Source organism: Nannospalax galili, unplaced genomic scaffold (assembly GCF_000622305.1).
Source record: "Nannospalax galili isolate Female #2095 unplaced genomic scaffold, S.galili_v1.0 scaffold529, whole genome shotgun sequence".
In the NCBI taxonomy this organism is placed as follows: Eukaryota; Metazoa; Chordata; class Mammalia; order Rodentia; family Spalacidae; genus Nannospalax; species Nannospalax galili.
In genome coordinates, this window is record NW_008360309.1 from 1,426,168 (window position 1) to 1,451,680 (window position 25,513).

At 54.1% G+C, this 25,513-nt stretch overlaps 4 protein-coding genes across 6 annotated transcripts in view; 1 reads left to right on the forward strand and 3 right to left on the reverse strand.

Moving 5' to 3' along the window:
• The first annotated feature begins 4,540 nt into the window (after positions 1 to 4,540).
• Rab3a (RAB3A, member RAS oncogene family) lies at positions 4,541 to 9,640 on the forward strand. Of its 2 annotated transcripts, none has more exons than XM_008824562.2 (5): positions 4,541 to 4,680; positions 5,719 to 5,946; positions 7,349 to 7,467; positions 8,338 to 8,462; positions 8,916 to 9,640. In XM_008824562.2, the coding sequence occupies exons 2-5, from the start codon at positions 5,719 to 5,721 to the stop codon at positions 9,104 to 9,106; spliced, it is 663 nt and encodes a 220-aa protein (XP_008822784.1). In that variant the 5' UTR covers positions 4,541 to 4,680; the 3' UTR covers positions 9,107 to 9,640. The 2 variants fall into 2 exon arrangements, with proteins under 2 accessions (XP_008822784.1, XP_008822783.1); XM_008824561.3 differs by lacking the exon at positions 4,541 to 4,680 and adding an exon at positions 4,996 to 5,064.
• A 121-nt stretch (positions 9,641 to 9,761) lies between these two features.
• Mpv17l2 (MPV17 mitochondrial inner membrane protein like 2) lies at positions 9,762 to 12,947 on the reverse strand. Its single transcript, XM_008824560.3, has 5 exons — positions 12,708 to 12,947; positions 12,115 to 12,285; positions 10,686 to 10,762; positions 10,363 to 10,491; positions 9,762 to 10,232 (listed from the first exon to the last, which is right to left on the reverse strand). The coding sequence occupies exons 1-5, from the start codon at positions 12,889 to 12,891 to the stop codon at positions 10,176 to 10,178; spliced, it is 618 nt and encodes a 205-aa protein (XP_008822782.1). The 5' UTR covers positions 12,892 to 12,947; the 3' UTR covers positions 9,762 to 10,175.
• A 2,599-nt stretch (positions 12,948 to 15,546) lies between these two features.
• Ifi30 (IFI30 lysosomal thiol reductase) lies at positions 15,547 to 21,026 on the reverse strand. The gene is made up of 7 exons (XM_008824564.3): positions 20,837 to 21,026; positions 19,441 to 19,623; positions 19,286 to 19,360; positions 19,089 to 19,181; positions 17,551 to 17,703; positions 15,924 to 15,977; positions 15,547 to 15,838 (listed from the first exon to the last, which is right to left on the reverse strand). Exons 1-7 carry the CDS (start codon positions 20,957 to 20,959, stop codon positions 15,773 to 15,775), a joined length of 747 nt encoding a protein of 248 aa, XP_008822786.1. The 5' UTR covers positions 20,960 to 21,026; the 3' UTR covers positions 15,547 to 15,772.
• A 2,139-nt stretch (positions 21,027 to 23,165) lies between these two features.
• Pik3r2 (phosphoinositide-3-kinase regulatory subunit 2) overlaps positions 23,166 to 25,513 on the reverse strand; it is a 10,157-nt gene continuing 7,809 nt past the window's right edge. For both annotated transcript variants that reach the window (XM_017795982.2, XM_008824565.3), the window contains 4 exons: positions 25,138 to 25,314; positions 24,436 to 24,507; positions 24,129 to 24,299; positions 23,166 to 23,955 (listed from right to left, as the gene is read on the reverse strand). In XM_017795982.2, coding sequence (XP_017651471.1) covers positions 23,751 to 23,955; positions 24,129 to 24,299; positions 24,436 to 24,507; positions 25,138 to 25,314 — 625 coding nt within the window. In that variant the 3' untranslated portion in view covers positions 23,166 to 23,750. The remainder of the gene's footprint in view (positions 23,956 to 24,128; positions 24,300 to 24,435; positions 24,508 to 25,137; positions 25,315 to 25,513) is intronic.

The following is a 25,513-nucleotide window of genomic DNA, read 5'->3' on the forward strand; positions in this document are numbered from 1 at the left end:
GGCTCAATGCTGGCGGGGGCTCGTGGGGACTGCCCTGAAACACCTTCATACATTTGAGGGCATTAAACATTTCTAGACTTAAACCTTTCATGCTGCATTGTGTTCAGTTACTGAAAATGAGTGCTTTAGTAGAGGTGACACGGCCTGCCTGCACGCCCTGCAATGAAGAGGTCCAGGCTGCACAGCAGTGGAGTCTATGGCTTGAAATATAAAGGAAAGGGGCTGGGCGTGGTGGCCCACACCTTTAATCCCAGCACTCAGCACTTGGGAGGCAGAGGCAAGCGAATCTCTGTGAGTTCAAGGCCAGCCTGGTCTACATAGTGAGTTCCAGGTCAGCTGGGGCTACAGGGAGACCCTGTCTCAAAAAAGACCAAAAAAAAATTAAATAATAAAAAGGAAAGGGGTTGGGAGCGTGCCTCCGAGATAAAGCCCCTGCCTAGAATCCCCCAGTGAGGGTCTGGGGCCCTGGCTCAGAAGTAGAACTCAGTTTAGCACATGGAAGCCCTTGTTTCCATGTCCAGACTCAATTGAGCCCCTGTCAGGCTCAATTCATTGGTAACAGACACAAGCAGGCCATTTTGCTTTCTCAAAGCTTCTACCTAGGAAGCACACTGACCTGTGTCCTTGGAGGTTAGATTAGGTTGTCAGATCCCCTAGAATTGAAGTTATGGACAGTTGTTAGCCACCATGTGGGGGCTGGGAATCACACCCCAGTCCTCTGCAAGAGCAGTTGGTATTCGTAACTGCTGAGCCATCTCTCCAGCCCCGATTTTCCAGCTGGCCTGGAACTCACTATGTAGACCAGGCTGACCTTGAACTCACAGAGATCCACCTGTTTCTGCCTCTCAAGTGCTGGGATTAAAGGAGTGTGCCACCATGCCTGACCCTTTTTTGGCTTTTTTGAGATAAGTTTTCATGTAGTCCAGGCTGGCCTTGAATTCCTTATGTAACTGAGGATGATCTGCAATCCTGGTCCTTCTGCCTTTACCTCTGGAGTGCTGGGATGACAGGTATCATCTGCTTGTAGTGTCCTTCCCTGGCCCCACTTCCTGTGGCCTGGAACTCTGCACCCTGGGAGGGTCTCCAAGGATCCAGGGTGGGATTTTGATGTCCTCTGTAAATATTATGATTCCAGTCATTCATTACCATCATCAGTGTGAAGACCTCCAGGAGGCACAAAAAGCCATCTGCGGTACCAGCTTCAGTGACTCCAGGTTTTCACACAGGACAAACCCTTAAAGGTTTTACTTACACTCCCCCCCCTTCTTTTCCCTACAAAGCAATATATGTTCCTTTCTGGAAAATTTAGAAGTCACATAAATTCAGAGAGAAAATAAACTTTTGGGGCAGTGAGAAGGCTCAGTGTGTAAAGGGCTTGCTGATGACCAGGGTTCCATCTCCAGGATCCATACTGTGGAAGGAGAGAACAAACTCCACACGTGCACACAAATGCACTAAAACAAATATAACTTTAAAAATTAAAACTATTTGGGCTGGAGAGATGGCTCAGTGGATAAGAACACTGTTCTTGCAGAAGACCCGGGTTCGAATCCCAGCACCCACATGGCAGCTAACAACTATCCGTAACTCCAGTTCCAGGGGATCTGACAGTCTCTTCTGTCCTCTGCAGGCATTGCAGGACACGGGTGCACTTACCTACATGCAGGCAATACACGCATACACATAAAATAAAAATATTTTTTAAAAAAGATTAAAACTATTGCTTCCCCCAGTGCTGTAGGTTGCTTTGCTTCAGTGTGCCAGTTTAAAATAAACTATGCTTTAAAAAAATTTTGGAAAAAAAATTTGGGTGCTCAGCAGTTAAGAGCCCTGGCTGCTCTAGCAGAGGACTGGGGTTTGATTCCCAGCACCCACATGACATCTAATAAATGTTCACAACTCCAGTTCCAGGAGATCCACCGCCCTCTCCTGACCTCCATGGGCATTGCACAACCCGGGTGCTCTGGCATACATGCCAGGCAGGGTGGCACACGCCTTTAATCCCAGCACTTGGGAGGCAGAGGCAGGTGGATCCATATGAGTTCAAGGCCAACCTGGTCTACATAGTGAGTTCCAGGCCAGCTGGGGCTACAGGGAGACCCTGTCTCAAAAAGGATCAAATAAAATAAAACATTAAAAAATTAAAAATTGCAATTATGAGACAGTAAGAACTATGTCATCCATGATGATTTTGAACTCACAATTCTCCTGCCTCAGTGCCCCAAGTTCAGAAGGTCTCCCCATGCTTGGTGTCTGCAGTGCTGGGAACCCAGGGTTTGGTGCACGCTATCAGCTGAGCAGCTGCAAGTACTCTACCAATGGGACCCCAGCCCCAGCCCCCATTTTTATTTTGAAATTAAAGGCAGAGCAGAGACAATCTCACAGTTCCCTCCCTTGAAACTAATCCGAAGATATTTGTGGGTGCCCAACATGCACCAAACCCAGGTGGGAGTACTCAGCTCCTCCCTGTGCCCATGCTTTCCCACCTGTCACCAGGTCCCCACTTGTGGCTCCCTGTGGGCGGGGTGCGCGACACAACAAACTGATCATCTTTTGGTGTTTGTTTCTCTGTTCCCAGTTCTCCCCCTGTCACTTGGTATGAGGGAGATGAACGTCAAACCCCTTTGGGAAGAAAAAGGACTGAATTTCCCCAGGGCGGCAGGCGAGGGTGGAGGCAGAGTTATTTTGGTCCCTGGCGCCCCCGCAGCTGGCGGCTGTCTACACAGGTCCCCAGATCCACCTCCAGAGGCGATGGGACTCCCTGGCCGCTGGGACACTGGGTGGGGCCCGCTCAGCCTACCGGTTCCCACCCTGGCCCCCATATTTGCAGCAGTGTATTCAGGAACCCTGAATCCTGGGTTCTCTGTACCCTGCTTCCCTGGACATAGGGTAGCCCAGACCCAGGGTCCACAGAGAAGGCCTTGGGGCCTCTCTCAAAACTCTGCTTCCTGGGTCTTTTGTTGCAAGTTTGGGGGTACTTAGGGACAGGACACGTCTGAGCCCTCAGTGACGGGGGAGCGAGGCTGTTTCTGAGGTCCCAGCAGCCCCCCTCTTTTCTTTCTGGGAATTTGGCGCTCTCATTCATTCATTCATTCATTCCCTATCTTGGCTTCAACTCTACGTAGCCAAAATTACCTTGAACTCCTAATCCTGCATCTGTTATGGAAAAATCAGAGACCAACAGCAGAAGACAGGTGAGGAGGGGAAGTTTGACACTAGGGGACTGACACCAGGAATCAAAGGAGTCACACCCCATGTTCAAGTTTTGGAGGGTTTTTATACTCAAAGGGTACATAGCCTATACATGGTAATTAAGATTACAGAGCAGCAAAGGTAATAGAAATGTAAGGGTTACAGGAATGCAAAAACCTTAGGCAACAAATTTTTTATATAGGAATGTAACAGCTTTGGAAAACAAAGACTTCTATCCTAGATAACCATAGGGGGCAGGGGAAGATTCCTGTTCACCTCCCCATTCCAGGAGTTCTTAATTATCATCACATTGTAAAATCCTTTAGCATCTGATAAGCTCTACTTCCATAATACATGCCCTTCTGGAATGCTGGGGTGACAGGTGTGCATCACCCCACGTGGTTTATGTGGGGCTGGGAATTGAACCCCGAACTTTGTGTTCAGCTTACACTACCAACTGAGCTACATCAGCCCATTTCTTAAATATTTGAGACAAATATTTAAGGATCTCAAGTAGCCCAGGCTGATTTGCCAGTCACTGGAACTCATCCTCCTGCCTTCACCTCCAGAGTGCTGGAGTGACAGGGATTCTCCCCGAGCTCCTAGTGGCTGTGTGGACCCGTATTATTTCTTTCAACCCCGGAAAGGAGGGGTTGGGGTGGAGCCTGCCTCAGCTCCAACTTCTTTCCCGAACTTAGGTGAGCGAAGGGCTTCCTGCACATTTGGAATTGAACTGAGGTCTCTCTTGATCTTCTGTTTTTCTCTCCTTTAATGTGTCTTTTGAGCCCTAAAACGTGGGCGAAATGGGTCCGGTGACCCATGCCTGTCATTCCTGCAATTGGGAGGTTGAGGCAGGAGGCCCAGGACTTCAAGGTCATCCTCAGGTCAGCCTAATCAAGTTTGAGGCCAGACTGGGCTAAGTAAGACCCGGTCTCAAAACAAAACCCCAGCTCCTTGGGGTGGCCGGAGCGTGTCTAGTCCAGTCCCGCGTCTCTAAAACTGGGGGTCGGAGACCCTTAACCAGCCCAGCAACTCCGGTAGCCCCAACCTGGGCTGAGTTGCGGTGTCAGGAACCGCCCCCAGACCCGGGCTCAGTTCTAGGCTCGGCCTCTCAGCCCTTCAAACGCCTGGCAGCAGACATTGGGCCGCCGCAGACGTCACCGAGCGCTAATTGGGTGCTCAATCCCGTCGCTCGAGGACTGAAGCCAATAGAAATATCAGAGAGCCCCGCCCTCCACGTCACGCACTTCAAGCCCCGCCCCTCCAAAGCTGGCGCTGGCCCATAGGGACTTCTCGGTCACCGCGCGGTCCCGCCCTACGTGATGCAAGCATCATTTGCATAAGAGGCCCCGCCCCTGGCGTTGCAGGACGTCAGCAAGGACTGCAGGGGCCGGAGCCTCGCCGCCGCCCGCACCGCAGCTCCCGGGGCCGGGTCGCCAGAGCAGCCAGGTCGCCGCCGCGAGGGTCGCCACAGCTCGGAGCCGCAGGGTGAGCGCATCCTGGGTCCCACGGTCTCCACAACTCGCAGCCTCGTGATTGACAGGTGGCGGGGGAAGGGCGAGCGCGCCCGGGACTGGGATCCCTGTGCAAATCCTGTAACCCACCTGGGCCCGGCTTTGCAGCGGCGGGAGAGGAGAGGCCTGGGCCTTGCGGGAGGCTCGTGCGTGCGCGTGCGTTGGACCTGGATAGGCTCGCGTGACCTCCGGATGCGCACCGTGCACGCCAGTGGAGCCTTGTGCGTGCACGGTGCGCGTGCACGGTGCGCGTGGGTCTGTGCTCATGTGTGCGATTGCGCGGGTTGTGGAGCCGGGCGCTTACACGCTGCGCACTCCAGGGTGGCTGGGTGCAGAGTGCACCCTGACTGGTGTAGGGGTGAGTGGCGTGTGCACTTGTGCATCGGTGCAAGAAGCCATGCGCACGCGTAGGATTGCACACTTCCCGAGTGTTTGCGTGTTTACCTGTCTTGTATGTGTTTCCAGTCAGTGATTTGGGTCTGTCCTGGGCACGTTGTTTTGCGCCTGCGCGAGTGTGTGTGTGTGTGTGTGGGGGGGGGGGGGGGTCTGTCTGTCCGTCTCGAGGGCGCGTGCGTGGAGATGCGTGCACGTGAGCCTGCGCATGACCCTCGTCTGTCACGTGATGCAGCTGTCTTGGGGCCCCAATTCTTTCAGGCTAGGAGATGGGAGAGGCAGGAGATGTGGATGCGCCTGTAGGTGCGCCCCTTCATGATCAACCAGATTGACAGGGAGGCCTGCCCCGCCTTGGTCTCCCTTCCCATTGCAGTGGGATTTGGGATGACGGGTAGCCGAGGGGAGTCCCCTTCCCAGAGTCCTTGAGCTCTGCCTTTGAAAACTTGGACCTGTCAAGGTCACAGTCTGGTCTGTGCTGGGGGACCCCACTTGACATCATGGGTGCTAATGGAATGAGGGTGATCCTCCTCTGGGTCACGTTGTGCAGCCCCTATCCTGCTCACCTGGCCAGCAGCTGCCATGCAGGGTCCCCCTCAGGCACTCATGCCCTGCCCTGCAGATGGCATCCGCCACGGACTCACGCTATGGACAGAAGGAATCCTCCGACCAGAACTTCGACTACATGTTCAAGATCCTGATCATTGGGAACAGCAGTGTGGGCAAAACATCCTTTCTCTTCCGCTATGCGGATGACTCCTTCACGCCAGCCTTTGTCAGCACTGTGGGCATCGACTTCAAGGTCAAGACCATTTATCGAAACGACAAGAGGATCAAGCTACAAATCTGGGTGTGTTGGGCTGGAGGGGAAAAGCCATCTTTCCTTCATTCATGCTTTGTATTTATCCTGCTCCTACTGTATGATGTGAGGCACAGAGAGGCATCCCTGGGCCATGGGTTTTTGTCATTTTCAAGCCCTTCCCTGTGTGTGAGACCCCAGCTATGTGGTGACACCTACTCTCAGCCTGAAGGAGCCCGTTACCCCTCATTTACAGCTGTTCCTTCTCCCCAGTGTCCCTGGGCTCCACTTCATGCAGGGAAAAGGCCAGGCCCTGGTTCAAGACTCTCTCCTTGGCTGTGCCCTCACACCTGGTGCCAGCCCGTGTCAGGCAGGGCCTTTGCACTTGGCATGAAGCAGGAACATTCTGCACCTCTTTTTTCTTTTCTTTGAGACAGGGTCTCCCTGTAGCCCCACTTGCCTGGAACACTATGTAGACCAAGCTGGCCTTAACCTCACAGAGATCTGCCTGCCTCTGCCTCCAGAGTGCTGGAATTAAAGGTGTGTGCCACCATGTCTGACAATTATTTTTGATTTAGTTTTAATAATTTGTGTGTGTGCACATGAGTGCAGTGCCCATGCAGACCCTGAGGGGTCACTGGAGCCACTGGATCTGGAGTTCCAGGAAATTTTAAGCCATTCAACAAGGGTGCTGAGAACAGTGCCTGCTTTTAACCACTGAGCAAGTCTCCAGCCCGCTGTCATGCGTTCAGTCTGTATCCCTGCCACCTCCCAGGTCATCCATCTTTTACTTCTCTCCCCAGACCTTTTCAGCATTTGGTGTACGATCACTAAGGAGAATATTGACTCTCAGTGGTTTGTGCTGTCCAGAAGAGCAGGGAGTTCTGTTTTTGTTTTGGGGTTTTTTTTTTTTTCGGTCTTTTTTTGAGACAGGGTCTTCCAGTAGCCCCAGCTGACCTGGAACTCACTATGTAGACCAGGTTGGCCTTGAACTCACAGAGATCCACCTGCCTGTGCCTCCCAAGTGCTGGGATTAAAGGCATGCACCACTGCTCCCAGCTTTTTTGGTCTTTTTTGAGACAGGGTCTCCCTGTAGCCCCAGCTGACCTGGCACTCACTATGTAGACCAGGCTGGCCTTGAATTCACAGAGATCCGCCTGCCTCTGCCTCTGGAGTACTGGGATTAAAGGCATGCGCCTCCCTGTAAATCCTCTTGTCTGAGACAGGGCATGGTGAGGGGTGTAAGGACAACACCTGCTGTTTGTTCAGTGACTGACAGTCCCAATTTTGAACATTAACTGAGCACTGGCACCCTGGCACAGAGGCTACACAGTCTACTTTTCCTGACCCTCTATGTCTCTGGGCCTGAGAGGGTCTTTGGGGCACCCTCAGCACATCTCTCCACAGGGGCTTCTGTATAGGTCCCCTCTGACCTCAGTCTGTCTCTCCATAGGACACAGCAGGGCAGGAGCGGTACCGCACCATCACCACAGCCTACTACCGGGGCGCCATGGGCTTCATCCTCATGTATGACATCACTAACGAGGAATCCTTCAATGCTGTGCAGGACTGGTGAGTGCACCTGCCCCACTCAGGAAAAAGAAAAAAAAAAACATTTCAGATGGAAAAGGTGAAACTCAAGGGAGCTGGGGCTGGGGTCTATTGGTAGTGTTTGTAGCTAAGTTGGTAAACGTATAACCTTGTATCCCCAGGATGTCCAAAAAACAACAATGAATCTGGAGTGGGGTGGGACAGCTTATATGACTTTGGGGTTATGAAGCTTGCTTTTTTTTTTTTTTTTTTTTTTTTTTTTTTTTTGTCTTTTTGAGACAGTCTCCCTGTAGCCCTCACTGGCCTAGAACTTGCTGTGTAGACCAGGCTGGCCTCTGTCTCACAGCAATCTACCTTCCTCTGCCTTTCAAGTGTAGGGATTAAAGAGGTGTGTGCCACCACACAGGGTATGAAGTCTTTTCTTTATTGGGGATACTGGGGAAGGAACACAGGTCTCCAACAAGCTGGACAAGAGCTGTCCCACTGTGCTACAACCCTATCTGTACACATTTCAACATTCTACCCAGCCAGGCATGGCAGCCCAGCTCATCAGGCCAAAACAGGAGCCCAAGTGATTGAGACCAGCCTGGGCAGCAGATGTAGAGGCCTGGGGTGTGACTCACCTGCAGAGCACTTGCCTAGCATGTGTGAGAACCTGGGTCATCTCCAGCCCCAAAGAAACTAGTGATGTGATGTGGGAGCCCCAAAATAGATATGTGATGTACACTAGACATCCCAGCATTTGGGAGGCTGAGGCAGGGGATGGAGGGCTCTGGAACAACTTGGGCTGGATGGGCACAGCCTGTCTCAGTTAAGAGCATGGGGTATATTGGGGCCTTGGGGCAGGTCTTGGTGGCTAACATCCACCTTGGCCTCTTGCACATCCCGCAGGTCCACCCAGATCAAGACCTACTCTTGGGACAATGCCCAAGTGCTGCTGGTGGGAAACAAGTGTGACATGGAGGATGAGCGGGTGGTATCCTCTGAGCGGGGCCGGCAGCTGGCTGATCACCTGGGTGAGTGGTAGGAGGGTACAGCACATCTGGCAGGTGAAGGTCTAAGGGCCTGCTAACAGAGCCATCAGGCAAAGGGCAGAGTTAGATCTTGGGTTCTGGTGGTGGGGTGTGAGTGCCCCCTAGAGGAAACATGGGGAGAGGCCCATAATTCTGGTAGCAATAGGGAATCATGGTGGGGGGTTGGTTGTTTTGGCACAGTTGGGTTTTTCGGTGAGAAGCCTGGAACCAGAGTCTGGGGCAGGGCTGGGTGGCAAGATGGCGTGTCTGGCCAGGGTGACAGTTTGGGCTGGAGGGAAGGATGGTCTATAAAGGCTCACCCATTCCTGTGTCTTCCTTAGGTCTTGTCAGTGACTTTAAAGCACTGGGCTGGGTGGGGACTGTCCCTCAGAGAAGGGGCTCTGGGCTGGGGTTGGAAGGTCCAGCCCTCTGGTCACTCCTAATGTATGGACACAGGATTCGAGTTCTTTGAGGCCAGCGCCAAGGACAACATTAATGTCAAGCAGACCTTTGAGCGGCTGGTGGACGTCATCTGTGAGAAGATGTCAGAGTCACTGGACACAGCTGACCCTGCAGTCACAGGTGCCAAGCAGGGCCCTCAGCTCACTGACCAGCAGGCACCTCCCCACCAGGACTGTGCCTGCTGAGAGTACCCTGCCAGCGCCCCCCCCAGTGAGCCCCCTACCCATCACCCTATTTATTATCGTAGCTATTTATTTATTGAAGATGTCCCCTGGGCGCCCCTCCCCTCCTCCCTTCCTGTACATACACCTGCCCCTGCCCTGTCGTGGAGTGCCCTGGTCACTGCTTGCCCTCCTTTGGAGACCTCCCCACCTCTTTTTTCTTTTTTTTTGTAAACTGCCCCCATCCACAGTTGTCAGTTGTGAAGTGGGGGGGGGGTGCAGATGTCACCTCCAGCCAATGGTAGGAGGTAGGGCCTGCCAGCCCCATGGCAGGGTGACCTCTGTGTGGACCACTGGGGTTAGGAGTCTGGCATCCTGCTTGCCTGGCTCTTCTCCCCCAATACTAATTTGTGTTTTGGGGTAGGTGGGGTGCCCTGTGTTAATCACTACCCTGGGATACCCCCAAACCTTTCTGATGTCATGAGTGTCAAATGTGTCCCCTACTCCCCTAGGAAACATGAACACTACACACAGTTCTAATAAAGTGAATGAACCTTACTGTGTGCCCAGGTGCCCTCCCATGAGGGGCATATGTGTCTGGCCCCACCCTCCAAGGGTCCTCTAGCCCACCCCGTTTTCCCTTTGGTTCCACTTGCTGGAAGGACACTGGCAGCCTGAGTTGTAATTAGAGATAATTTAATGGAATGTCCACAGCACTACACAGCCTTCGGTAAAGGTTTTTGGAGCTGACTCCAGGCCAGACCCCAATGCAAGGCAATGGGCCATGTCCTTGCTAGGGGTGGCCACTTGGCTCAGGGCCCTGCTGGGTTTTGGAGATGGCTGGCTGGTGGTGCCCTGGGCTCAGGACATCTTGGTCTTGGGTCACATTTGGCTCCCATTGGAAAGCATCGGGCCTGAAGGTCCGTGTTGCTGGCAGTGTTGCAGATGGGAGAACTGAGGCCTCGTGTAGACTCAAGTGACTATGCCTGGAGTCCTGCTGCGGTTGGGAGCCCAGAGCCCTAGTCTGCTTTAGTCCGTTCCCTGTGGGAGGATGTCCGTTGCTCCGTGCCAGGCATCGGCGTGCAGCTGCAGCTCAGTCTCTTTTGGTGCCTAGGGCCACGCAGCCTGGACCGTCAGGGGGTCGGGGAGCCTGTCCATACAGAGGCGCTGGTCACTTGGGGGCAGAGCCTCCAAGTCCCCTGGAGTTCCCTCCAGTTGTCTGGGGCAGATGCCTGCGGAAGCCAGGCCCCACCGGCACAGGCCCAGCACCCGGTACTCACCCAGTACTTTAGATAGGATAGATATGTGTCCCAACCCAGTGTCAGCCCGTTGATGTAGGTGACTCGAAAGTGGGAAGGCACAAAGAGGAAGTTCACCAGCTGCGCTGCAGGCCACACGCACCAGTCTGCCTGGAAGGGGCAAAGGGGGGGCAGGGCTTCGGTGAAGGGCCGCAGAACCTTTGAGAACAGTCATTGGGCGGAGCCAAGGGTCTGAGGTTGGACCGCTCTAGAGTGGGTAGGGCTAAAAAGCTGGTTGGGGTGGCTTTGTGGTGGGCGTGTCCCGCGAGACTAGTGAGGGGCGGGGCCTAAACGGGCACGCCCACCTTGTAGTAGTCCCAGAACTTGTCACGCAGCTCCTGGCAGCTCTCTTCCAGAGTCTGGCCCTCCAGGCTGCCAAGGCCTGGGAAGAAGACCAAGAAAGAATGTAAAAGGCCAAGGCACCATGGAGACAGAATGGGCTGAGGCTGAGGGAGGGCCTCAGGAAGGGCTGCCCACTGAGAGACAGTATCCCAGGCAGAGTGCCAGGGCTGGTCAGCTGAGACACCAGGCTGGTGGCGGAGAATGGGGAACCATCTGAGCAAGTTAGTTATGAGAATGGATGGCCACGTGAGCCAGAGGAGGAAGCCAAGCCCGGAGGGGAGAAGCTCAATCAGCCCTCACTCTTGCCAGAACATGTACACACCCATCATTGCCAGTCCTCAGGCTCCTCTACTGGCCCTGCAGATTCCCTCCAGGCCTGCCTTACCCCCTCAGACACTGTCCTCACCCCTGCAGCCCTCCCCAGCTGCCCCCAGCACCTCTGGCTCCTGAGGGTCTGTCCCAGCCCCCTGGTCGTGGGATCCCTAGTCCAGGATTACCAGCAGAAGAGCCACATCAAAAATGCAGCTCATGCTAGACGTGGTGGCCCATGCCTTTACTCCCAGCGCTCAGGAGGCAGAAGCATGTGGATCTCTGTGAGTTTGAGGCCAGCTTGGTCTACATAGCAAGTTCCAGGCCAGCTGGGGCTACAGAGAAAACCTGCTTGAAGCTCTTGGGTAGCAGAGGGAGGAGGATTCCTGTGAGTTCTGCACCAGCTGCAGCTACCTAGTAGTGAGACCCTCTCAGGGCGTCAGCTTTGTCAACTTGACACAGCCTAGAATCTATGAGGGTGTCAGTGAGGGATTGGTTGGCTGGTGACATGTGTGTGGGGACTGTCTTAATTAACTGTGGGCATTACCATTCCCTAGGCAGGGGGTCCTAGACTGTATGAGAGGATGGTGCTAGATGTCACTGCCCACAAGCAAGTGTCATGCATTCATACCTCTGCCCCTGACTGCTGCTGTGATGTGAGTTCCTGCTTTGATTTCCCCACAATGACTGGGCTGTAATCTGGAACTGTAAGATGAAATAAATTCCTTCCCTTAAATTGCTTTCTGTTAGGGTATTTTTGTTTGTTTTGAGATGGTCTCTCATAGCCCCAGCTGGCCAGGAACTCACTATGGTCTCTAGACCACACTGACCTCAATCTCACAGAGATCCATCTGCCTTTGCCTCCTGAGTGCTGGGGTCAAAGGTGTGTGACACCACACACACTCTCCCAATGAAATCAGGACCATGTCTCAAAAACCAATGAAAAGCAGCTGGGTTATTCCTCAGTTGGGAGCTACATGAGACCTTGTCTTAAATAAATAGATAACAAAATAAAATCATAAATAATAACACCACCCCTCTTAATACAAAGCTGGCCCTGCTGCCTCTGGACTCTCGGCTTACCCAGAAAGTACCAGACACCCAGTATGGGAGATGCCACCGCTTGATCCACCAGGACCTTCTTCATGACACTGGGGAGACCTTGCAGGCCTGAGGCAGGCAGGAGACGGTCCAGCCACAAGTACCAGAAGTGCAGGAAGGGGCCCATGCTGCAGCCCACCGCGAACATGCTGGCTGGGGACAGGGGACAGTCAAGGTAGGGCTTGCCAGGCTGGATGCCAGTCCCTCGGGCTGACCGATCCCTTCCGGCTGATTGACAGGTCCCTCTGGCTGACTGTCCGGTCCTTGGCTGACTGACGGATTCTTCCCGCTGACTGACAAGGCCCTCTGGCTAACTGACGGGTCCTTCCGGCTGACTGACAGTACCATCTGGCTGATTGACAGGACCCTCAGGTTGACCGATAGCTTCCCCCGACTGACAGTCCGGTCCCTCCGGGCTGACTGTGAGGTGCCCCCCGCTCACTGACGGGTCCCTCCGGCTGTCGGGTTCCACCAGCAGATTAACAGGACCCTCCGGCTGACTGTCAGGTCCCTCCTGCTGACCGAGTCTCCGGCTGACCGTCGGGTCCCTCCCGCGGCATGCAGGTCCCGCTCACCCGAGCGCCGCGCGCTGAATCCCTGTCCCGGCCGCGCGCGCACCTCCCAGGCCTGGCGCGCGCCGTCGCCCGCCGCCATCAGCGCGCCGCAGCCCAGCGTATTGGTGACGAGCAGCACGCGGCCCCGAAATAGCGGCCGCGCTGCCGCCAACAACGCCCGAGCCCAGCGCCACCGATGCGCCATAGCCGCAGCCAGCACCGAGCTGTCCCGGACCCGCGCCGCTTGCACCACGCCCAGCCCAAGACAGCCAATCACATGTCCAACTCGAAACAGACCAATCACAAGCCAGGCTGTCTGGGCCAATCGCGGACCGTCTTTCACTGCACGGTGCAGTTCTAGCCAATCAGATTCAGGTGTGCACCTAGCCCGCCTCCCGAACCCGCAGACCAATCGTGGACAAGCGCTGGTGTACGTCACGCACACTGAGCGCGGAAGTCCGGCGTTGACTTCCCCACCGGTTTTCTGTCCTTAACGGACCAATGGACAAGCGAGGCCTGCCCACCAGCGCTAGAGCGGCATCTCCAGGATTGATCCCAGCGTCCCAATCCCTGAGCCGACCTGGCCAATCGAGAGCCTCGTGACACTAATTAGCTCAGCAGCCACCAACCTGAGGCCACCCGCTTGAGCTCGGACCCTGTCTTCGCCCTAGGCCTCCTGGGAGTGGGCGGGTCGAGGTGCGGAGTAGCTACACTGCTCTGAGTCCAGTTCGGAGGTGGTAGACCTAGACCTTAGCTTGACCTTCGCCTGTTCCTGAATAATCTTCACACCAGCCCGCTGTCTGTGCGAAGCATGCATTCCTGTCCTCCCTGTGTGAGTCAGGGTCTTATGTAGCCCAGGCTGGCCTTGAACTCCTGGTCATCCTACCCCCACCTCCTGCCACTGGGCCTGGCTTGCCTATCTATAATTGAATTTTTCACGGCAGTTTAGTGTTGCTGCAGAAACTAACATCCTAACTTCTTTTGTTTTTAACCATTCCAAAATTCACTTTAATTAGTCTCAGATTCCCAGACTGGAATTCTGGCTCAGGATTTTCCTGCTGGCCCAGGACACTCTCACTTCCACGGACCCCAGATGAAGTCTCTGCTCCATCCTGGGTCCTGTTCTGGCCCAGGTTCCTCTGGGTCCTCTGACTCCATGTTTCATCTGCGCTGTAGGCTAGAGGTGAATCCATGAGTCTGTTCTACTTAAACTCCTACCCAGCCTTCCAAACCCAACCCTCAATGCCTGTTTTCCCTATGTAGATACTTCACACATACAACCCCTCCTCCCTCCCTGTTCCCTCCCGTGGTCCATCCCTGGCTTGGTCAAACTAGAGGGAGGTTTAGCTCCGTATATCCTGGACAGAGTGCCTCAGAGACCCCTGTGCTAAGACCTCTCAAGGCATCAAAAGTCCTGAGGGTTAATATGGTCTGTCTTAGTTTGTTTCTTCAGTGCTGTGACAAAACACTCTGACCAATACCAACTTGGGGAGGAAAGGGTTTATTTGTCTTACATCTCCCAGGTCTCAGTTCATCAGGGAACTCAAGGTAGGAACTCAGGGCAGGAACCTGGAAGCAGGAGCTGGAGCACAGGCCATGGAGGAACTCTACTTACTGGCTTGCTCCCCTGGCCCCTGCTCAGCCTGCTTTCTAATGCAACACAGGCCAACCTGCCCAGGGGTGGCACCACCCACAGTGAGCTGGGCCCTCCCACATCACTCTTCAGAAGATGCCCCTCAGACATGGCCACAGGCCAGTCCAGTAGAGGCAATTCCCTGATTGAGGCTCCCTCAACCCAGGTGTGTCAAGTTGACACTAAAGCTATCCAGCACATGGTCAAAACGACAGGATCCAGAGTCACCTAGGAGACAGGCTCTGGGTGTGCCTGAGAGAGAGTCTCTTGATTACATTAATAGAGGTGGGAGGATACACCCTGAACTTGGACAGCACCATCCTGTGGGCTGAGGTCTTGATTAGGCAAAGCAGAACACCAGCATTCATCCCCCTGCTTTTTGACTGTGGACAAAGTGTGTGGCTTCCCCAAGCTCCTGCCTTGACTTCCCGCCATGATGGACTGGACCCTCAAACTGTGAGCCGAAAGGTGCCCTTCTTTCTTTGGGTTGCTTTTGTTGGAGTATTTTATCACAACAAGAAAACTAACAGGGCTGGAGAGATGGCTCAGCTGTTAAGAACACCGGCTGCTCTTGCAGAGGACCCAGGTTCAATTTCCAGCACCCACATGATGGCTAACAACTGTCTGTAACTCCAGTTTCAGGGGATACAATGTCCTCTTCTGACCTCCCAGGCATTGCATGACATAGGTGCACTTACATGCATGCAGGCAATACAGTCACATACATGCAGGAAATACACTCACATGAAATGATAAAATAAAAAAACTAAGAAAATAGGTACCAGGAGGGGGACTGTTGCTGTGATAAACCACAACTGTGAGCCAAAACTCTTCCTCAATTGTTTTTGTCAGGTATTTTTGTCACACCAACAAAAAAGAGAGGCACTTGCTAACTTCTCAAATGAACCACAAACTCTAGAGGCTAAGGGTGTGGCTCCTGGGCAGAATGTATTCTGAGTATGTTCAGAGCCCTGCCTGAGTTCCAGCCATATCTCCACATTTAAAAAAAAAAAAAAAGGAAACTAAAACTCCAGGGAAAATGTGAGGGTTTTGTTTGCTTTTGGTTCTGATTTTTTGAGACAGAGTTTCCCTGTGGCCTCAGCTGACCCAGAGTTTCATATGTAGACCAGGCTGGCCTCAATCTCACAAAGCTCCACCTGCCTTTGTATCCTGGGTGCTGGGATCATTTGTGTACACCTCCCTGCTTGGCTCTCCAGGAAAAATGAATCATAGCAATCAAAACCATTTATTTAATGAATTTAAATTTAGCACCATTAGCAAAAAGGGAAGATTCTTGATTTTGAGGTGGGATTGTGAGTCTGGGTTTTATAAAATGTGTAGAAATTTCTCAGTTGATAGACAGAATCTCGTGAGGGTTAGGGATTGGATAAAGTGGTGCAGCTGGACTCTTGCTCGTCCTGGGACAATGATCTTCAGTCATAAGCACCGACCTTCACTTATAGCACACCTCCCTGGGGGGGTCAGCCATAGAGGAGCAGATGTCGGGCTTCTCTCTGCCCTGAAGGGGGAAGGGTAGGGATTGGAATTCTGTAGGGAGACTCCATTCCCACCAGCTGAATCCCATTGTTTGGTGCCCAGCTTACCTGATATAACTGGCAGACTAGGCTCAGGAGCTGGCTGGGATCCTCCAGAGGTTTCTAAGAAAAAGCAAGATAAAGGGTCAAAAAGGGGACTGGAGAGACAGCTCAGAGGTTTAGAGTACACACTGCTCTCGCCGAGGACTGGGGTGCCCTTCCCTGAACCCATAATGGCAGCTCACAACTGCCTGAAGTCCAGCTCCTGAGGATCTGACACTTACTGCCTCTGGGGGCACCTATTCTCCCAGGCACACAAACAGACACACATGCACATATACATACACACACACTCATAAACATACATACATACAGACCCACATATACATGTAATTTTTTTTTTGTTTTAATCTTTTTTAGACAGGGTCTCCCTGTAGCCTCAGCTGCTCTGGAACTCACTATGTAGACCAGGCTGGCCTCGAAGTCACAAGTGCCTGCCTTTGCCTCCCGAGTGCTGGGATTAAAGATGTGCGCCACCACACCCAGCTACATACACATAATTTAAAAAATTAAAACTCTCTTAAAAAATGTGGAGAAGAACACTTCAGGATGGTGTTGGGCTGTGATCCCAGCACTGCAGAGGGACAAGATGCTGGCAGTTCCAGGTCTCATCCCAGGTCAGTAAGGACACAGCACTTTCCTGAACAGCATGTGTACACGTGCCTGTGTGAGTTTGTGTGCATGTTTGTGAGTATGCAAGTGTGTATGACTGTGTGTGTGGTATGTGTGCATATACCTTGTGTGCTGGATAGCTTTAGTGTCAACTTGACACACCTGGGTTGAGGTAGCCTCAATTAGGGAATTGCCTACATTGGACTGGCCTGTGGCCAAGTCTGTGGGGCACCTTCTTGATTGTTGAGTGATGTGGGAGGGCCCAGCCTACTGTGGGTGGCGCCACCCCTGGGCAGGTGGGCCTATATTGCATAAGAAAGAAGGCTGAGCAGGGGCCAGGGGAGCAAGTCAGTAAGCAGTGTTCCTCCATGGCCTGTGTCCAGCTCCTGCCTCCAGGTTCCTGCCCTGAGTTCTTACCTTGGGCTCCTGGATGAACTGTGACCCAGGATATGTAAGCTGAATAAACCCTTTCCTCCCCAAGTTGGTATTGGTCAGAGTATTTTGTCACAGCAGTGGAGAAACAAACTAGGACACCTTGTGTGTGAATGAGTGTGAGTGTATGTATATGTACAATGAGTGTGAGTGTGGTATGTGTATATGGTGTGTGTCCTGTGTAGTGGGTGGGTGTCATGTGTGTAGTATATGTGTGTGTAGTGTATGTGTTGTGTGTGCTGTATGTGTGTGCTGTGTGTTGCATGTGGTATATTATATATGTGTGTCTGTTGTGTGTTGTGTATGTGTGGGGGCCTGACATCAACACTGTGTTTCACTCACTCAGTGTCCCCACCTTGTGTTTAGAGTCAGTGTGTCTCACTGACCCTGGAGATCACTGATTCAGCTACACTGACTGAACATGGAGCCCCAGGGATCCCTCTGTCTCTGCCTCCTCAGTGTTAGGATTACAAGCCTACAGGAGCACACCAGCTTTTTTACATGAGACCTGGGGATTCGAACCCAGACCTTGCCACCCTTGCAGCAGATGCTTAACTGACTCAGTTCCTGGGGCTGGCTGAAGAGTTCTTACCTCATTGACAAGGACCCAGGGCACATACTCATGTGGCGGCTGCAGGGCATCCGTGAGCTGGGCGTTGATGTGCATAAGCTGTATGCCCCGCTCCCCCGTGGCACACTCCATGATGCTGTCTGGCGACACATCTGGGGCATATAGCTCCAGGCACTGTGAGGAGGAGCAAGAGGAGGCTAGGTCAGTTCCTCTCTGTTATCTCCCCAACGGTTCCCAGGTGACCCCCCAGCAGAGCCTGTTTCCTCATCAGTGGGAGGAGACAGTTTGATAGTCACATGGCAGTGTCTATAAACAGTTGGTACCCAATTTATGCCTGAGTGGAGGTTCAGGAACCTCCTCTGTAATACCAATTCTGTACTCTCTCTGGTATATCATCATCAGAACATTTCACCTCTCAGTCCTACCCAAGAAGGGCTGAGAATGTCCGACAGGCACTCGGTGGGAAGATGCTGATGACCAATAAGCTATGGGGGGCAGGAAAGGGGAAGGGATGGGACACCCCTCTGGGAGTTCATTTCTCTTTTTATTTTTTATGTTTTATTATTTTTATTTCATGCATATGAGTGTATTGCCTGCATATATACAATGCTTGAGGAAGTCAGAAGAGGGTGTTAAACTGAATCCAGGTCCTCTGAAAGAGCACCCAGTGCTCTTAACCACTGAGCCATCTCTCCAGCCTCCTGGGAGTTCATTCCTTATAAAGCCTAGGGGAGTAGGAAACCCTGGCTTATAACTGCGTACCTGGTCTGTGTCCGGCACAGACCATTCATGCTGAGGGTTCCAGGTGCAGCGCACAGACGGCTCTTTCAGAGCAACCCTGATTCACTCAGCTACGACCTACAAATCCAGGCTTCCTTCATTCAGATATGGAAGCTGCTTAGAATTAGGGATGTGGCTCTGAGGTAGAGCCCCTGCCTAGAATCCCCAGTGAGGAGCTGGGGCATGGCTCAGGGGTAGAGGCCCCTGCCTAGAATCCCCCAGTGAGGAACTGGGGCATGGCTCAGGGGTAGAGGCCCCTGCCTAGAATCCCCCAGTGAGGAGCTGGGGCATGGCTCAGGAGTTGCATTCATGCCTGCCATATGGAAAGCCCTGAGTTCCATCTTCACCATTAACAAAAAAATGAAATCAGATGGAAAGTTCCAGAGAAGAGTTTTTTTTTGTTTGTTTGTTTGTTTTTTTTTTTGAGATAGGGTCTCCATGTAGCCCCAGCTGGCCTGGAACTTGCTGTGTAGACCAGGCTGGCCTCAAACTCAGAGATCCACCTGTCTCTGCCTCCCAAGAGCTGGGATTTAAGGCGTGAGCCACCACACCTGGGTTCTGCTCTATTTTGAGACAGAATCTCATTCTGTACCCCAGTCTGGTGTCAGACCCTGCAATCCTCTGCCTCAGCCTCCTGTGTGCTTGGGATGACAAAAGGCTGCCCTCCCAGCACTGGTGGCACTGGCATCTGGGTTGCGGGGGTGTTAGTGAGGGTGGGAGTGGGTTGGGGGGAAGCACAGGGCCCACCTATGGCTCTGCCCTGGCTGGGCCTGCCTCACCGGTCTGAGGTTTTTCTCCATGTCTTCCAACTCCTCCAGGCATACGATGGTCAGGAGAGCCGAATCTCTTCCCAGCCTGTCCAGGATGCAGGCCTGGTGTGGCAGACAGGCAGGGGAGTTTGGGGTCCTGAGTGGACATGTGCCCTCCCCCCAAGCCTTCCCCAGTCCCTGTGCCCCAGGCCTGGCATCCTGCTCACCTCCACCATGTTCAGTCTACACTCCAGCTCCCCATGCTGGCATGTGAATTCCCATGTGCCGCTCACGTTTCTTTCCTGCAACAGGATGGTGGTGATTGTGCATGATGACCAGTGTCCCCTGCCCTGCCCCAGCCCGCCTCAGTTTCCCCACACACCTGTGCATTTCCGTAGGGCACCAGGGTGACGTTGAGGATTTCAAGCACCATCAGCCAGGTAGGGAACAGGTCTCGGACTAGGAAGCTGCGACATGCTCCACACAGAGACTCATAGTACAGGCTGACATTGACCAGTGGTGCCTGGGGCTCAGGACGCGGCCCCTGAAGGCACAGATCGTGGGCCTGGAAAGCAGGGAAGAGTAGGGGTGAGGTGCAGCCGGCGGGCGGCTCTGCTCTCAGACTGCTATTACTTACTTTTGTCTTTTTGAGATGGTCTCCCCGTAGCCCCAGCTGGCCTGGAACTCACTATGTAGACCAGGCTGGCCTTAAACTTACAGAGATCCGCCTGCCTCCCAAGTGCTGGGATTAAAGGCGTGTGCCACCACGCCTGGCCCTTTTATTTTATTTTTTTAAGACAGGTTCTCACTATGTAGCTCAGGCTGGCCTGGAACTCAGAGACATTCTCCTGCCTCTGCCTCCCCAAGTACTGGAATGACACAACAGCTAGAGAAGGAACCCAAGTCTTTGCTTCCTCTGCAAGCTCTCCTTTTGAGCCACACCCCCAAGTCCACTGGGAAACTGCGGTGAAGACCTGCAATCTCGGTTATCTGCAAATAGGAAACAGGGAGGCTTGTAAACAGTAGGCGCTCAATGTATGCAGTTCTTGCTTCCCCTCCAAACAAAGCGGAAACCCCTTTCCTAGCAGGTCTGCATACAATAAGTGCTCAAGACACGTGTATTTCTAGTCACTGCTCTCAACCTTGTCTGAGCCTAATGCATGTTCATTTCTTGTCGTTTCGTGACTGAGCCGAGGCGGCGTTGCACCCACGCAGATTATTTATTCTTCCTCTCCAGGGACCCAGGGGAGCCTCACCCAGCCCCATGACAGACTAGGTAGAGGCGGTGCCTAATAAATGCAGACTTCCGGCTTCTGCGGAGGGGCGGCGGGCGGGCCAGAGCCTGAGCAAGGCTCTCGGCGTGCGGGGCATGTGTTTGCTACTTGTCAGGAGCATGCCTGCCCGCCTTCTCTGCTGGAATGCACACAGTAAGCGATAATAATTACGCGCAGGTGGAGACCGGCAGTGGCTCAACAGGTGTGGAGTGGAAACCCACCCCCCCACCGGCCCTTGGCCCAGACGTACACCGTAGATGGTTAATAAATGCTCAGGCAGGGGCGAGCATGGACAGCTTCGGGTCTCAAGACACGGAGGAAGCAAAACAAATTGGGCGCGAAGCCCAGGGTCCGGGGATGGGTGGCGGTAGCGGCACGGGGGAGGGGAGGGACAGCGTTCCCTGGGGACCGTGGATTTCCCCGAATGAGCTCACGGAGTGGGGAAGTGCCTGCGCGGACACGGCGCGTGGCCTTCCGTCCCCTCCTGAGTGTCCCCGACCGTACCTTGCAGGTGGCCGTCCCCGCGGAGAACGCTTGCAATGGGGAGGCCTTCGCAGCTCCGGGGACTTCGAGAAGCAACAGCAGCAGCAGCAGCGCCGGCGGCGGCAAGAACGGAGACCGGGGCATGACCGCGGAGAGAAAGGCGGGCAAGACAGCTGGAGCTGCCTTGGGCGCGGGCGGAGGCTTTAACCACGCAGAGGCCACTCCCCCAATGCCACGCCCCCAATGCCACGCCCCTCGCACCTTTCCAAGGTCCCTTCTAGCCCTGGGCCTCCTTCCTCGGTCCGTTGAACCCCAGCCGAAGCCGCGTCCCAAATCACATCACAAGGCCAGGGCCCTTCTCCTTGTCCTTCCTTGCCCCGCCCCCCCTTGGATTCCCAGGTCAGGTGGGAACCTGAATTACAGTCAGGCTGAGGGACGCAGAGAAGTGTCATTGCATCCAGCTGTTTCTATCCTGGGCCTCTAGGGCGATCCAGGCCTGTCCCTGGCCTTCGGACCCAATCATCCGGTGCAGCTGGACTTGGTCTAGGGGTGTAGCTAGTGTTTTCAAGGCCTCAGGGGCTATGCAAACTTTAGCCATCTCTTTGGCACAGCAGGGGTGGGGAGAGTCCTGGATTAGCTCATGGCCCCTCTGCCCCTCAGGCCTGGAAATCCAGCCCTTTTATCTCATGCTGAGCTAGACGGCTGGACTGCAGAACAGAAGCGGGCAGGGAGGGCCATCTCCAAGTCTATGGCTTAGGGTTCCTTTTTTTGGCAGTCTCAGGGTGGAGATTCCTGGCCTGAGGAGCCACACAGGGTAGGAGGGAGGCACCATGACTCTGAGACTGAATGCGAGAGTTCCAAGATCTTTTAGTTACCTAGTCTCAGTTTTCCTCTCTGTAAGATGGGAGCATGAATGACAAGTGGGAGAACAAAGCAACCAGGAAGGGCTCAGAAATGTCTCAGGCTGGGATGGGGCTGGACAGCAATGCTTGATAGGGGCTGAAGACAGGGAAAAACCCAGGGACACTGAAATACCATCAAAGACCATCTGCAGAAAGAAATGTGCCCATCTGTCTGACTGGGAGATCAAGCTCCAGATGGTTGTGTTGAACAGGATCCAATCCAGTGCTGGAAAGACCCTGATCATTGTACAGGAACAGACAGTAGCCAAGTGAGGGGCTGTAGTTAACCTGGAGTCCATACACCGTGAGCTGCTACCTGAGCAGATCAAAGCCCAAGCCTGCCTACCTGCTTTGTTTAGCAGTGCTAGGCTGGGACTCAGCATTACATTGGCTGCTCAACTCTACCCTGAGCCATGCCCCCAGCCCCTCACTGGGGGATTCTAGGCAGGGACTCTACCTCTGAGCCATGGCCCCAGCCCCTCCCTAGGGGATTCTAGGCAGGGACTCTACCCCTGAGCCATGCCCCCAGCCCCCCACTGGGGGATTCTAGGCAGGGGCTCTACCTGAGCTGTTTCTTCAGGTCCTCCAGACTGACACCCAGCCCACCATCCTCCTGCCTCAGGTTCCCAGCTCTGGTATCACAAGCTGGAATCTTCTGGACTATTCCTAGGTGACCTCCTGGGCATTCTTAGGGACTGGGAGGGGAACTGGGCCTACAGAGGTTGGGTCAGAGGCCAGCTGTTTCCACTCATCCTCACCATTCACTCATTCATTCTGAGGTGCCCATGGGCAAACAGAAAAGGGCAGGGGCTGGATTCCTGGTACTCAAAAAACAGAGGCAGGAGGATTGCAGTTTTGAGGCCACCCGAGTAGCATTATCTTAGAAGCAAAAATCCTTGCTGTATTCCGGTCCCAGGCAGTGGTTGGGGACAGAATGGGTGGGGTAGCACTGTGTTCAGAGCTGTGTGTTCAGAGCACAAGGCCTGGGGACTTGCTCAACCTCAGATGTGCTGGGTCAGGGCAGGGCCTCGCCTTGGCATCAAAATCAGGGACAAGAGCCACCCTCTGGGCTGGTGAGAGGATGACAGCAAGTCTTCCCAGTGAGGAAGCTGTGCATGATGGGAGTGGGGGTGACTTTGAGGGTACACAGCTGGTGATTGGCCAAGGGCTCAGACCTGCGGTGAGGCAAGCAGCCTGGAACTCTGGTAGTTGAGAGGGACTGTTCTTGGGTCTGGGAGTCCTGAGAAAGGCCAGGGTTGGGGGCAGAGGTGAGAGTACCATGGGGAGCTATGTGACCTTGGACAAGGATCTTAACCTCTCTGGTCTCCAGAGATAGGAGGAAAAACACCAGTTAGTGCCAAGGAAGTAAAATGAGAGGTGGTTCAGATAGACCCCCATGCATGACCCCCGAGACAGACTCCCAGTCCCCAAAGACACTAGGCCCAAGGTTCAATGTTTCAGATTCTTATTAATAAACGTACCGTACAAAACCTACTGCCCAGTCGCCCCAGGCAGGCATGGGGTCCAAGGGAGGTGACAAACTCAGGGCTCTTGTCCAAAAAAGAAGAGATTGCAGTCAGGGGAAAATCAAAGCCAACATGATTGGAGACCCTGGGTGCAGCAGGCCGGCCCTGGGCTTGGTATCTAATTCTGTTTTCTGATGGGGTACTTCTCGGCAGTTGTGGGGTAACTCCCTGGCCCTGGTGGTTGGTTTCACTTCGACCTTTGAGGAGGAAGTTGGGGTCTGTGGGGTGGGTCCCGCCCAGCCCCCAATGTCCCAGCTGAAGATTCTGGAAGCAGCCCAGCACAGTTCCTTCCTGCCCTGACCCCAGAACTATGGCTTTAAAAAAAATCTGACGGCCCAGGCTCATGGCCCCCCCAGCCTCTGTAAACATGGCAGGTGTAGCTGGTGGGGGTGGGGCCCTCTGGGGACAGTAGGGACCTGCAGAGGGAAGGTGGAGGATCAGGGGGTAACCAGGGAGACACAGAAAAACAGGGGAGATGGAGAGCCTCGATGGCCTGATGAGGGGTACTCAGCGGGCAGCTGGGGGCCCTGGCCCTGGGGCACGTACAGGGTGGGCAAGGGTGACCGTGAGAGCATCGTTGTGTTGCACGAGGGATGCGTGCTGGTAGTGCAGCACCAGCTCCTTCAGCGATCCATACAGGTTGTAAGGCTCTGCAAAGCCAAAACCGGTGGCTGTGCGGTAGATGACACAATGCTTGGTGTCACCGTCCACCCTGTGAGGCAGAGATGGGGGTGCTCAGAGGGGCACCCAGGCCTGGCTCTCCCATCCTCTGTAGCCCTGCTGCCTGCCTTTGGGGTTAGAGGGGAGCCCTGGGCACTTCCTCCAGGCTGGGTTCCCCAAGACCCTACACACAGTAGGTGCTCAATGCTTGCTCTGGGCACTCACACCACGGAGCAGGCATAGCAGCCCCGCTGGCTGCTCTCACGGATGAGGAACGTCCCGTCACGCTTCCCGCTCAGCATCTCTTCCGCCTGGGTGCGGTTGATCTTGCCCACGTACCATGTGCGTTCCTCGTGGTGAGGGAGGTCATCCTCCTCCTCCATCAGGGAATACTGGCTGTGGAGGAGGCAGAAGAACAGCCCATCATGCATGCACAGGTGGCACACCGGTGAACCCCTATTCATCCAAGGTCCAATGCAAATGGCCCCCTTCTCCAGAGCCCTCCTACCCCTTCCCTCTAGAGGTCACTCACTCCTCTGTCTCATTTTTGATTCCCAGCCACTCATTGATTTTCTTCTGCCGGGCGCCCTTCTGGGTGAGCCACCTGGGAGGGAAAAGCAGGTCAGCTGGAGGGGAAACTGAGGGTGTGCCTGTCCAGAGCTCAGGAGGCCTGGGTGGGTGGGGTACAATACCCTGCCATCCAGAACAGGGGACTTCGGGTACCCCAGTGTGCTCCTCTGCTCTATGGGCCCATCAAGGCCCTGGTTGTTCAGCTCACTGCCATCACACAAGAGGCCCAGTGAGAGGGCTGCAGGGTGCTGCTGCGGCCTTCCAACTGTGCCTTGGGCCTTCTGTTTCCCCAGTGGTAGAGTGCTTACAACTGCCTAAGTTAACTAAATTGGGGCTGGAGAGATGGCTCAGTGGTTAAGAGCACTGGCTATTGTAGAGGATCTCGGTTTGGTTCCCAGCACCCACGTGGTGGCTAACAACCGACTGTAACTCCAGTTCTAGGGGATCCACAGGCATTGCATGACACAGGTCCTCCTACATGCAGGCAAAACACTCATATACATAGAATAAAATTAATCTAGGGAAAAAGGCATTAGCTCAACTGCAGGGTTCTAGAGAACCGGTGCGCGTGCGCCCCCTGGTGGACAAGCAGCACTTGCATGGTGCAGACCGGCAGGAACGCCCCCTGGTGGATGGAACTGGAAGTATGGCGCTAGCCACTCACACAAGGTACTGGTCTCTGATCTTGCGCAGTTGCATGAGATCAGGCTTGAGGCTGTTCATGCGCTTGTCGATCTCACGGTTGTCTGAGGCCTGTGCCCGCAGGTCTTGCTCCAGTTTTGTGCGACTCTCATGTATCTCCGCAATTCGCGACTTGAGCCGTTCAGAGTTCAGAAGGATCCTGAGGGAAGGACATGGTGAACTCCCACACACCTTTCAAAGCCCATTTCTATCAATCACCAACGTCCTTGATGGAACCTGCATCGTCCCTTTCCGGGCTTGCACTGTGTAGGATCAGAGTGAGGGGGCGGGCAGAGGAGCCTGGGCACCCCTGCATCTCGCTCGCCCCTCCCCCCTGCATCTCCTCTCGCTCTCCCCTC

Bases quoted from the DNA above. Each gene is read 5' to 3' on its own strand.
- Rab3a (XM_008824562.2), top strand. From the start codon at position 5,719: ATGGCATCCGCCACGGACTCACGCTATGGACAGAAGGAATCCTCCGAC. The intron at 7,468-8,337 runs GTGAGTGCACCT...CACATCCCGCAG, and splicing joins TTCAATGCTGTGCAGGACTG to GTCCACCCAGATCAAGACCT. The intron at 8,463-8,915 runs GTGAGTGGTAGG...GTATGGACACAG, and splicing joins GCAGCTGGCTGATCACCTGG to GATTCGAGTTCTTTGAGGCC.
- Mpv17l2 (XM_008824560.3), bottom strand. From the start codon at position 12,891: ATGGCGCATCGGTGGCGCTGGGCTCGGGCGTTGTTGGCGGCAGCGCGG. The intron at 10,763-12,114 runs GTAAGCCGAGAG...TCTTCTTCCCAG, and splicing joins GGGTGTCTGGTACTTTCTGG to GCCTTGGCAGCCTGGAGGGC. The intron at 10,233-10,362 runs GTGAGTACCGGG...CTGTATGGACAG, and splicing joins TATCCTATCTAAAGTACTGG to GCTCCCCGACCCCCTGACGG.
- Ifi30 (XM_008824564.3), bottom strand. From the start codon at position 20,959: ATGCCCCGGTCTCCGTTCTTGCCGCCGCCGGCGCTGCTGCTGCTGCTG. The intron at 19,624-20,836 runs GTACGGTCGGGG...CCTGCTTTCCAG, and splicing joins CGGGGACGGCCACCTGCAAG to GCCCACGATCTGTGCCTTCA. The intron at 17,704-19,088 runs GTGAGGCAGGCC...TCCTCCTCACAG, and splicing joins TGGAGAAAAACCTCAGACCG to TGCCTGGAGCTATATGCCCC.